General features: G+C 43.7%; 1 protein-coding gene across 1 annotated transcript in view; it reads left to right on the top strand.

Annotated features, from left to right (window-relative positions):
• Positions 1-13137, top strand: part of Chrna7 (cholinergic receptor nicotinic alpha 7 subunit) — a 119095-nt gene that overhangs the window by 47438 nt on the left and 58520 nt on the right. Inside the window, exons 3-4 of the mRNA XM_038314045.1 lie at positions 5252-5296; positions 12869-12978. Of these exons, the coding sequence (XP_038169973.1) occupies positions 5252-5296; positions 12869-12978 (155 nt within the window). The remainder of the gene's footprint in view (positions 1-5251; positions 5297-12868; positions 12979-13137) is intronic.

Below are 13137 nucleotides of genomic sequence, written 5' to 3'. Positions count from 1 at the left end.
TTCCAGCTGGTTTTCCAGCTTCCTTCAGATTCTCAGGATGTAGCCACACTGTTTCCACTGGGGAAAATCCTTGGTGAAGCTCTCCCCTGTGTTAGGTGCTTGTGTATAAAGATCCAGTAGCCAAGGATCCAAGGATCAGGCATTCTACTGCACTTATTGAAAAAAAAAAAAAAAGGACATCTGTGGATTCATCTGTCACAAAGTAACTATCTACCTGTCTACCAGTTCTGAGAATGAAATGGGGCTGCTAAGCACTTAGTTTCTAAGCCTTGTCTTGCAAGAGTAAAACAGCTACCCCAAACACAAGCTGCTACATGTAGAGGAAATGCTAGCAAGTTGGCCACTCTGTGTTTGAGCTCCATTGTGCTAGCAGTCACTCCTCTGGTCACTGAACTGTGGAGAATTTCTTTGTGACTCTGTGTTCTAGATACTGTGGGTGACTTTTCTTGCCGTTGTCACTTCTGGGTTTGCAAATAAGGAAGCAGTCGTGACAAAGTTTGGCAGCCACTGGAGTCTGTGCAGGCAGTGAGTGGGAAAGCCCAGGTCTGCCTGAGATCTCCAGACTTTTCTCATCATTCCTAGGCAAGACCTTGAACAGTCTAGCCTGAGAGCGAGGAAAGAGCTCTCTCTGTGCCCAGCGGGTGAGAACCAGGGGGTGTTGGGAATGCCAAGCCTCTTGCAGTGGACTTCAGTCTTTGATGCTTAAGGACTCCTTTATTCTCTTAAAGGTTTTGAGGATCCTTAGGTTTTTTATTTTATTTATTTATCATGTATATAGTAATCTACCTGTCTACACACCTGCCTGTACACCTTGTTGCTCCTGGGAATTGAACTTGGAACCTCTGGAAGAACAGCCAGTGCTCTTAACCTTTGAGCCATCTCTCTAGCCCCGATCCTCAGGTCTATGTGTATGTGTTATAGCTTTCAGCATTTTACTCGGCCGAAATTTTTGAAATATATATATATACATATATATATATATGTATATGTATATATATATGCAAAAACTATGTAAACTTCATTCATTTATAATGATAACCTTATTAGGTTAAATATTACTTCCAGAAAAACTATTACTTTTCCAACACATAACCCTTTGCAAATCTTTCTTTAGTAATTTGTTTAGTAGATGATTCTTATGTGTGTCTGTATTTAGCCTCAGGCCAATCACCTACCACAGCATGTAACCTCAGTAGAACTCTGTCCTTTGCTCACAAGCAAAGGAAATGAGGGAAGTAATGTGTCATGATTATGAAGAAGTTTTAACCTCGCTGAACCTCTAGAGCAGCGGTTCTCAACCCTCCTATCGCTGCGACCTTTTAATACAGTTCCTCGTGTTGTCTCCAGCTAAGAAATTATTTTTATTGCTACTTTATAACTGCAGTTTGCTACAGTTATGAATCTTAATGTAAATATTTTTTGTGCATAGAAGTTTGCCAAAGGGGTCACGGCCCGCAGGTTGAGAACTATTGCCCTAAAGGCATCCCAGATTGCTCTCTGAGATCTTCTGTCTGGAACAGATATCAAGTGTCAGTATGTTGTTGTTGTTGTTGTTGTTGTTGTTGTTGTTGACATAAAATCAAGCATTATCAAAGTGTTCACTGTGGCAACATGGGTCGAGAAGATATTTTAGTTCAGAATACATAATATCTGGTCAAAGAGATAGATGATTTGGATCTCAGCTTATGTTTCTTTAGACAGGGTCTTAAATCTGTAGGCCATGCTACTCTCAAACTCTTGATTCTTTTGTGTCAGCCTACACAGTGAGGGGATCATCAGAGTGTGTGGCTCACCTTCTGCCTTAACTGTGTGAGCCAAGGCCAGAGGTTTGCTCACAGTCTCACAGCTGACACATGGATGCATTACCGTCTCTTGATCATAAGGCAGTATGTGTTCATATAAAAGCATTCAAAAACAAACAGGCATAGAAAATGAAATTTGGAAGCCCACCTGCACATTTTCAGTTACTTAAAATAGTAACTAGCCTTGTTGGATTGTCTCAGATAAAAACATGGCTGAAAATAGATAAAATAAGTCATGTTTATTATAAACTATAAGAGCGTTGAGCAAATGTGAATTTATATCTTTTCTGAAACTAGGATGTAGACGGGATTGATATATGGCTTTTCTCAGAGTTTTGTAAAATACTGTGAAGTATCATCTCCTCGTAACTCCCAAAGGAGTGACGGCTGGAGAAGTGTGAGACTGCCCGGCAGACCTCATCGGAACACTCTGCAGGCTGCGTCAGATGCACCATAATTTAAGGTTGATTCCTTAAAAGCATGTCACACAGATTAAAGGGTGCTTTTCACTGATGTGCCCAGGTTAAAACAGAATGATGGAGGGCAAGTCAGCTGACGGTGAGGAGCTTGTGCTGGGATCCAGGTTATATCTTGCAGGAGGGCTCGATCGGGTGGCAGCTATGCAGCCACAATGGCTAGCACCGAGTGACATCTTGTTGACTAGATGGCACTGTTCCTCGCTTGTTTCAGGAAGCTTTTGTGGTAGCTGTTACTGTTATTTCCCAGGAGAAAACCCTGAGTAGTACGCACTGGTAGGAGCCGAGGTAGACTGTGCCCCTCGGTGTTGCCCAGCCTCTCGTGGCAGTAAGAGCCAGATGATAGCTTGAAGAAATCTCTCCATGGATCTGAAGCCCTCACTAGCTGTACCAGAGCCACACTCCGGTTTAGTGACCTTGGGCATCCAACCTCCAAATTGAGATACAGTACTTGCTGTTTGTCAGCCTCATGGCTTTCTTTCTTTCTTTCTTTCTTTCTTTCTTTCTTTCTTTCTTTCTTTCTTTCTTTCTTTCTTTCTTTATTTGTTGGTGTTTTGAGACGGGGTTTTGTGGAGCCTTGCTGTCCTGGAACTTGCTCTGTAGACCAGGCTGGCCTTGAACTCACAGAGGTCCACCTGCCTCTGTCTTCTGAGTGCTGGGATTAAAAGTGTGAGCCACCACCACCTGGCTAGGCTTATGATGTTTTCAGTGTTCAGTTGTGTTGCTGCTTCTTAACTGTAATTTTGTTTTTATTATATTTTGCTTTATTTATTCTTGAGGCAGGGTCTTGTGTAAATCAAGCTGAGCTCAAAGCTGAGCATCATTTTGAGCTTCTGAATCTTCTGCCTCCACCTCCCAAGTTCTGGGATTACAATCATGTGCCACCACAGCCAACTTGTTGACCTAGAGCTGTTGTTGCTTGTAGCGTACATGTGGTATGCTATTTTCAGAGAACTACACTCACCTATAACCAGGGAAATAGCATCCTTCTCTGAAAGAATTACAGTGCATGGTCAAGGTGGTGTCCAGACTGTGAGGGAAGTTAATTGGTTGCTGCGTCCCCTGGTGCGTGGGTCTTAAGTGAGTTCATATGCAGCATGGTAGTCTGGTGAGTTGGTGTCTGTGGATGATACTTATGGGGAGGGGAGAAAGTATGAAGAACAGGCTCATCCCTGTGAAGATCTTGGCACCGTGAGTGGCATCTATGTGGGCATTGTCCTGCCTGAACATCCTTCTGCTGGAGACCAGAGGGACATGAAGCACCATCTGCAGAGTCTCAAAACACAGGAGCTTAGTCTCTTCTTCTTCCTTCTGGCAAGCATGGAAATGTGCATGCAGCCTGGAGGCAAGGAAGGGAATTCAGGACTGGTGTCATACCTGGGCCCTGCTGTGCACAACGCTGTGTCAGGACTGGTGGCATACCTGGGGCCTGCCATGCACAACGCTGTGACAGGAAGCAGGGTAGGCAGACTAGCCTTGAGTGGAACTGGGAACAGTGGCCTGGACAGAGGGATGAAGACACTACTTCAGGGCTAATTTTCAAGCAGCTTTTCAAGGGTTTGCCTGTAAGCAACTCATGGTCTTACTGGAAAGGTATTTCTAGAGGCTCACTTATGCCATCTTCCCACAAGACCTCTGTGAGTTTGGGACTACATTAGTTCAGAACTCCACTTCGTAGGAACCTGAGGTCTGCTGACCTTGCACATCATGTACTGTTAAATGAGGAAGGATTGGACACAGGATCGTCTGTATGGTGCCTTGGCAGGCAGGGCTGTCAGCATTGGTCAAAGGACAAATGGTCGTGGCTGAAGTATACAGGGTGGACACGAGGGGACCCACATACTGTATTGTTGAGAGATCCTAGCATATACAAGCAAAAGCAGTGAGTTCTAACCATTTGCACGGTTGTGTTGTTTTTACACACGAGACCTTAATCCCACCTCATCGTATGTTCCAGGAAGTCAGGAGCAATTGTAACTGACTGCTGTGCTCCCAACTCCAGCGTGATGGCTGTGGTGGGAACACCAGCACTAACTGTATGACTAACTGCCGTGCCCCCACTCCAGCGTGATGGCTGTGGTGGGAACACCAGCACTAACTCTATGACTGACTGCCGTGCCCCCACTTCCAGCGTGATAGCTGTGGTGGGAACTCCAGCAATAATTAATTGCTGAAAGAATACCAACTTGGCTGGACCATAACTTGTAGAAAAGCCTTGTGTGATGCCCAATGGACTTGTGTTTTGACCCTCTGTGTAGTGAGCTGTAGTCAGCATCCCCTGTGGAAGCAAACTGATAGACTGTATATATATGAGTGTGTGCACATGTGCCTGTATGGGCAGGAGGCTTCATACTGTGGTGGGAAGGAAAGAGAGACCTTGCCACCTGACCAAAGGCGACAGGAGAAGAGGAGATCCAGATGGAGAGTGGCAGCGTCCTGCCTGGTGCCGGACTTCCTCTGCAGCCTGGAGTGGACCTCTCTGGCTGCATTGCTCTGCTGCCAGGTGGTGACTGGCTGCTGCTTGTTGATTACAGTTTGAAGCTCTGTGCTTCGGTCCCATGCTGCTACACAGCACGGAAATTCAGTGTCACTCTAATGAGGTTTCTGTCCAGACTTTGGAAAGAAGAAAGGCTTTTAATTAGATTGGTAGTAATTGAGCTCCCAAACCACAGAAGCCTCTCTCTGGAGAGGCAGGCACAAATGCAATTCAAAGAAGAAAAGGCACCTGAATGGAACTCTTGCTAACTCTAAGTCCATTAGTAACAACGGCTGCCTAATAACTTGAGGCAACAGATATACATCCTGAAATATAACTCTATATGTACACACACACGGTGCATCCTAATTTCCACATGTAACACTGATCCCCAAAGTCAGATTTGTACACCAATCATTGTATCATAGCTCCTTTTGTGAAGCACTTAAGCCATATTTATGTCACCCTTCTCTTTTTGTTTTTTTTTTTTTTTTAAGGATGAGAAGAACCAAGTTTTAACTACTAACATTTGGCTGCAAATGGTAAGTTCAGGCAGAGGCAGCCCTTGCTGTGGGGCCTGCCTGTTTTTGCCCCATGTGCATGTGCTCGAACTGCAATTGCATGGAAAGAAGTTCCTGAGAGACCTAAGGCTGGTGCCCTGACCCCACCCTCACCCCAGCCCCAGCCCCAGCCCCAACCCAGCCCCAGCCCCAGCCCCAGCCCCAGCCCCAGCCCCAGCCAGCTGAGAATACTGGAGGACTGCATGCAGACTGTCATGTCTGATGGGTTGGAACCAAGGACGTAAGACTGTCAACAGCAGAACTCTGTGATTGCTTGTCTTTTACTGCTGGATGATTTCAGGACATTGCAAAATATTCCATGCCAGAGAAATAATCAGACGCAGGGCTGCATCTAGAGATGGATGACCTGTGTGGTAGCGGCTCCCTAGCTCATAAGTACTTCTCCATTGTCTGAATTCTCCAGAGCAGCACATTTGAAGGAGGCTGAGGGATCCTTAGCCAGGATGTTCACGCTCCATGCTCTAGCGTCCCAAGAGGATCTTGAAAGGATACAGAGAATCAAATATGGTGATTGGAAAGTTCTCCATCAGAAACTACTCGGAAGCACAAAGCATTCTGATTGCCAAAGTGACACTCAGAAAATGCTTCCCATTTTGAGGTCTTTGGAATTTTCAGACCGGGGATGCTCATGTAGCAAACTCTTTGCAAACTATTCCAAAATCACCAAGCCCCCAAGCCCCGAAACACTTTGGCTGTTAGCAATTTGGGAAAAGAATATTCAATATGTATTTTATCCTTGAATTTTAATTTGACACATATATTTCTAATCTAAATTATTTAACTGTAAATATATAGGTTCTATCAAATTTTAAATATTAGAATCAGGGTTTAAAGCTGTCAGCCTCTACTTTAGGGGGAATCTTTATACCACTGTAATTCTGGGCACAAATGATCCTTATAAACACAGCTCCCTTGTCTCTTGTTTATTTTACATGGTTTTTTTTCCCTCTTTGTGTCTTTATTTCTTGCTTTTTTCCTCCCTCTTTCTTTTCCTATTTTCCTCCTCTTCCTTGAGCTTCTTTCCTTTTACTTCTTACATTCCCTCTGCACCCTTCTTCCTTGATCTGCTCCCCACTCCCTTGATGTTATCCATACCTGGTGCTCACAAATGATCTTCTGGGATTTTGCATGCCCTGCTCTCTCTACTCAGAGAACCACTTGATGGGTTCCCTTGCTTTCCTCTGTTGTCTTCCCAAACACCACTTCTTGACTTGCTTCTTCCCAAACCTTCCCATGCTATATTCAGTCTGTGATGTTTATCACCCTTCCCCCAACTCTTTTCACTGTTGGGAAGAGAAGAGCATGGGAGCCAATGTTCTACCACTGAGCTATGTTCCAGTCCCCACTTTATTCTCTTTGCTGCTCTCTTTCTCCAATAAACTTCTCTCCTTCTGTCATATTTAGTGCCCACTTGTCCATATGTCCCTTGCCTCCAGGTCTTCCCCCACCCTCGATTAGCAACTCTCATGTGCTGGGGTTGAGCCCCACTGAACCTCCAGATCCTAGCTCAATGCCTCAATTGCAGTAGGCACTAAATAACCTTTGTTGAAGGAATGAACAAACTTAAAACTCTTCATTAACCCAGGCCGTGGGGACTAAGTTGATTAAGTCAGCTCCTCCTACATCACAATGGGATGTTATATGTTAGTTAAGTTCTAGGAACTCTGGGAGATGATGACTGTTTCCCTGGGACCTGTGAGGAACAAAGCAGCTATTGACACCTCTTCCCTTCCCTTCTTTTGCCTTTCCTCCTTCCTTCCCTCCCTCTTTCCCTTTATCCTTTCCTTCCCTTCCCTCCCTCCTTCTCTCCTCCCCTCCCTTTATCCCTCCCTTCCTTCCCTCCTCTCTTTTTAAGCACAACTATCTTTGTGGCCCTGGGTAGCTAGATGTTTGTTGTGTCACTAAGGGTGACACTGAACTTGAAGTGATTTTCCTGCTTTGGCCCCCCAGGTGCTGGAATAATACCCCACCATGCCAGTGTACAGAGTCACATATGCCATGGACAGATGGATATCTATCTATCCCTATGTCCACTTTCCTGGTCCTCAAAACTTCATTGCTCTCCAGTAATGTCACAGATGTGGCAAGTAATTTTAAAGATAACTGGTTTCCAGGAAAATTATAGTGGAACTATTACCATACTGAGTTCAGATATTCCACTAATAAACACCTGTGCTCTGAAGAGTATCCCTAGAGACCTTCAGATTTCTTTGAAGCAGAGCTTAGTTCAAATCAATAGTTGCATTTGCAGAAATATCTAGTTTCACTTTTAAAATTGCATCTACCTATTGAACTCATCACTGGGAGAGCCTACTCTGTGGAAGGCATTGACCACAGCCACGGGAGAGCACTTAGAAATGCCTTAGCCACATTTCCTCTTTCAGCCATTTACAACCAGGCTGTGTAATTAACTCATTTAAAGAAAGGTCAAGCGCTGAGACTTGATAAATGTTTGAGGGGATAGGGTGCTAATTACCCTGATTCAATCATTATGCATTATATACTTGTCCTGTGTTAGCACACTGTGCTTATAAACATGTGCAGTTGTGTGCAGATGTTTCTCCAGAATATTGTAAGAATGGATAGGTAGGTATACTGTGTAGGTCACAGAAGGGAATGATCCTGCTTTATCAAAATGAAAAACAAAGAGAGGCCCAGCTCTTCCAAAGGGAAGATGGACAGTGCTTTCACTACCGTTTGTCCCTGCATCAGTGAAGGGTAAGCCTTTCCCCAGGCAACTCGTGTCCTTAGGAGACCGGGTGATGGCACTGATCTGGAAAGTGCCTCTTTACAGCATGTTCAAGGCTCCTTCGGAATCTTGGGTTTAAAACAAATATAAATAGTTAAGAAATGAAAATCTATGTCACTGTACCCTTGCCTCAACCTGGCATTGCTTTGATTAAGCCCCGCTTGCAGGACAGACACTGAGGCCTTGCCTATCACCAAGGGCAGGCATGGGAGCTTCCTTGGGACAATTGATAAACAACCACTCATTGATTCTAATTTCTGTGTTCCCTGGCCACTCACCTGCCTGGCCTGACCCAGCGTTGGTCTTGGACAGTGTTCAAGAATGAAGCTCACTACTGAAGGAAACAGGGCCAGAGTTTCCAGGGGAGCTGAGAGGGCAGGAGTGAAGGTTGCCTGAGTGAGGCCGGAGTTAGATGAATATTCAGGGAATGGTTTTCAGCATTGGCCTTTAGTTCCTGCAGCTTCACTTCACTAAGTTCTGTTCTGAAATCTGATCCACATAATCTTTTCTCCAGGGTGTTCCAACTCTGAAGTCAATTTTCTGCAAATTATAGATTTTTCAATCCAGTCAAAATGCCACAGTCAAAAAAGTTTTTTAAAAAAATTGAATTCTCCTTGACCTATCTCTTGCAGATTTTGTTAGCTCTTTCCCCAGGTGTCTTTCATTTCGCATGATTGAGATTATCCCAGCAGCCTGAAGAATACAGAGTTGCTGATTCCCAGCATAGGTCCCAGTTGCTCTTCCTAGCCCCGGAGAGAGCTGCTCGGTAGATCCTTTTGCAGAGGTTTATCCCTAGGGAGGCTGCCAGACATCTTTGATCTAAAGTGTGAAAAGGTATGACAAGGGGGCATTCCAGCTTCTATAGAAACACTGGAACGTTCCGGATTCGTGAATTTCCTTTTTTAAAACCTCCTCCCCTTTGTGCAGGAGTTTCTCTCCCTTGATCCCCAATCCCACCTCCTGATTCCAGACTGGAGGATGAGATGGGGTTGAGCATTTCCACTCTCATCAGGCAGTTTGCCTTCATGGAATCCAGTTTTCTTCCTGAAACTGTGAGGAGTCCTGACCTCAAAGCCGCTGCAGTAGCATAAACTTCAATGGACCACTTTAGCAAAAGATATTCCTCTCACTCAGACTCAAATAAAAGTTTGGGGGAGGAGCTCTATGCATAGAAAACCAAATGTATTTCTCATTACAGTGCAATGTATTTTGAAAGGAAACAAAATTATTTTTAATTATATTTTTTGAGAATGTTATGCATTAGGATTGTATATTTATATCATTTCCAACCCATCCTCCTCCAACATCTCCTGTGTCCTATTCCACTCCTCTTAAAATTATTGAGCTTTATACTTTAATTATTACAAACACACACACACACACACACAGAGAGAGAGAGAGAGAGAGAGAGAGAGAGAGAGAGAGAGAGAGAGAGAGAGAGAGAGAGAGAGAGAGAGAGCAGTTGAGAGAGGGAGAGGGAGTGAAACTTACTGGGTCTGTTTATTGTTGCTCATGTGTATGTGTGTATTTAGTACTGACCATTGACGATAGAGGACTTGTTGGGACTGGTTCCTGGAGAAGATTGTCTCTCTATCAGCAGGATGGGCTGCCACTTCCCTGAACATTCAGGTTCTTACACTGATATCCGACTCCAAAGTTTCAATTGATAAAGAATAATTAGATAAATGCTTCAGTAGGATTTCCCCTATCTATGTTGGTGTATCAGTAAGTGGTGTAATTATTTCTGCCCCATCTTCTGTGATGTTCCTTGAGCATTGGGGTGCTATCAGTTGGGGTTAGAAAACCACCAATAGTTGTTTTCTGCTTTTTGGCTAATCATTAGTTTCTGTGATGGTCTCTGTGTGCTTCATACAAAAGCTTCTTTGATAAGAGATGAGATCTACACTTACCTGTAAGTATGAACCTAAGTATTTAGAATGCAATTAGAAAGTATATCAGTTTAGACAAGTGGTAATAATAGGTTCTTCTTTAGGACCCATGACCTCACTAGCCATGGCTTGCTGACTGGGTTTGTAGTACCAGGCATGAATTTCTTTCTTCCTATTTAATGGGCCTTTAGTCTAATTATTGAGCTCTTGGTTACTCCTAAGAGATAAGTGTCACTATTTTACCATTGGGGATATCTTGCCTTGCTGGTTATTATTGTGGTTCCCAGGTTTTACAGCTGGGTAGGACTACTGATTGCTTTTTTTCCTTGACTACTTGTGTAGCACCTTCATATACTATGAGAGCTAGTCTCCAAAGAAGAGGCTTCTAGGTTTGCTCTAATGCAATTCCTCTAAGTCCTATGTCCAACCAAAGTGTATAGTATCTTCAGAATTACATTTTGCCTTCAAGTTCTAGGAGGCAATCAAGAGCATGATCAAGGATGCCCATATATTAATTTGGGCATTTCTTGGACTCCCTTGACCGAGAACTGGAAGAGAGGGTATTTCACCTGCCTGGCTCTATCTAGCCCTGTACTCATGCCATGTATAGATAGTTCTGTGCAAATTCAAGACAGGTTCATAGAGGGCCAAGGTGCTATGGAATAATCCTCTTGTACACTGTAAAGATTTGTCACTAAAATTGGTTTAATGAAATGCTGATTGGCCAGTAGCCAGGCAGAAAGTATAGGCAGGACAACTGAACTAAGGATGATGGGAAGGAGAAGGGCAAATGCAGAGAAGCAAGATGAGAATTCTGTGCTAAGAAAAGGTCCCAAGCCACATGGCTAAACATAGATAAGAATTATGGGTTAAGTGTAAGAGTTACCTAGTAATAAGCCTGAGCTATTGGCTAAGCATGTATTATTAATATAAGCTTTTTTGTGGTGATTTGGGAAGTGGCTGCCAGGTATTTGGGGACTGGTAGTCAGGATGAGAAATATCCATCTATGCCAAGGTGTCAGAGTTGTGTAAGGAGTTCTTGGCATAGAGGTGCATTCTGCATTATCACCTCCCATTACCTCTGTTACCTTATAACCCACACACTCTTTTCATTATGGGGCTTGCTGTCTTTGCTTCATTCTTGTGGATTCTCAGGAGCTGCCATGTTAAAAGGTTGTCAGGTGCTATCCATAGAAAGGTATATCTTGGACTCCTATCCCCACAGATCCAAGAACTAAGTGGCAGAAAATGCTTTGAGCACACACCTTCATTCACACATTAGACCAGACTGCAATGACCTCATTCTACATTTTTTCCTAGAAAGCTCCCCAAAAAGCATCTTACAGTTCATATTCAAGCCTCATGTTGTGTTAGCACTCCCCAAACACATTGCCCATGCTTTTTACACCATTGCTTATATGTCAGATATTGGGGATACTGTAGTGCTGTGTCCTGTAGTATTCTGTAAAATGAAAGCATCATTTTCTAAATCCATCATTTTTTGTTTGCCTGCAAAGACCACATGATTTTACCCTGCTGCTTACAGGTGAGGCATATTTTACACTAGAAGATAATTCAGCTCACACTTTCTCCAAGCAAATTTCTCTCAGCCTGGATCTGTGCTTGCAGCCATTCCTCCTCACTGCCCCATAGGTCAGGTTGGCTTTGACATCAGAGAGATTAGAATGTACAGATAACTTTCAGAAGCTGCATCTGGTCTGTGTTGCTATGGAGGAAGACTTGGAGTACAGAGAAAACTTTTACAGAGCCCGACCGGAGAAAGCCTGAAGGTTATTTCTTTGAGGTCTGATGATACAACTGAGTCTTGATTCAGTGGTTAACTTAAATACAGAGCTGTCATCGCTTTTTTTCTGTCATCCCATTGACAAGTTTGGATTGTGGTGAGCAAGGAGACATACAAATAGTGCTGAACAAGCAACATAGCAGTGATGTCACCTGCCACAAGGCTGTGGCATACCCACAGCTGAGTGTACTCAGAAACCAGGGACTACAGGACAAGATGGGAAAGATGGGAGGTGTGAGTCAGCTTTGACCTGGTCCCACTGAGTACTCTTAAGTTTGAACAACTAGGTGATCTCCTTCCTTCACTTCCCAACTCCTCTGGCCATCATGCCATCAGGCTTAGAAGACGGGATCTTGTCTGTCATGCCAGCATGCCTTCAAGGGTTGTCTTGGAACCCTAGCTCCCATGGTCACAAAAATGGTCACCATGATTAACTCAGAGCAGCATCTCAGGGTGAAGGGTAAGACAGAAGTGCATTGATACCAAAGCAGGGGAGAAAAATGAAGGGGAGCATAGAAGCAAGCACATCCATATGGAGCAGGCGGTTACAAAACATGGTTTAGCTGGTATCCAGGACCTTCCAGCAGACCACTTGAATGAGGCCAGAACTTCCTCTAATTCCTATAAATCTCAATAATTGTGGGCCCCAGCAGAACAGGTGTTAATGTCCCAATGACATTTCTATAGTTTGGTTTTGTTTCCAGTTTCAATAAGTGAATTTATTTTTTTCAAAATGCCATTTTAGGGAAAACTTTGAAAGCAGAACCATTATTAATTTGGTTAGAAGTAACCTGTCTATCGAGGGAGGTGAAGCCTATGCCTAGGGGTGTTCAGTGAGTTGGAATTAGCTTTAATACCTCCATCTGAATGGGATCATGGTGACAGCAGGTCCCCAAATGTGATTTTTATGCCATTCTAGATAATTTTAGGAGGGATTATTTAATTCTCAGTTTTCTTACACTTTATAGATGCCAGCTCACTTGTAGAATAATGTCTGAACTCTTTTGGGCTTTGAGCTTCTCTAGCAACTTCTTACGAGAAATAGAAGTAAGCCAGGGGACAACATACTGCTAATGCTCCATCTTTGTCAGTCTTGGACAGATCACTATTTGCAGTGGAACATGTCTGAGTACCCTGGAGTGAAGAATGTTCGCTTCCCAGATGGCCAGATTTGGAAACCAGACATTCTCCTCTATAACAGGTAAGCACATCTTACAGGTGGAAAATGATCTCCCCCTGCAAGCATGTAGCCATAAAGCATATTTGAGTATTTTACAGAAAAACTGGCTGTGTTATCTTTAATTTGGAGCCTTTGTTCCTTGTGAGGCTTTCCAAGTTCTCTGGGAGGCTGCTCTGTCTC

The sequence above is a fragment of the Arvicola amphibius genome, chromosome 12, assembly GCF_903992535.2.
Source record: "Arvicola amphibius chromosome 12, mArvAmp1.2, whole genome shotgun sequence".
Taxonomy (NCBI): domain Eukaryota; kingdom Metazoa; phylum Chordata; class Mammalia; order Rodentia; family Cricetidae; genus Arvicola; species Arvicola amphibius.
This window is presented reverse-complemented; position numbering and strand designations above follow the sequence as displayed.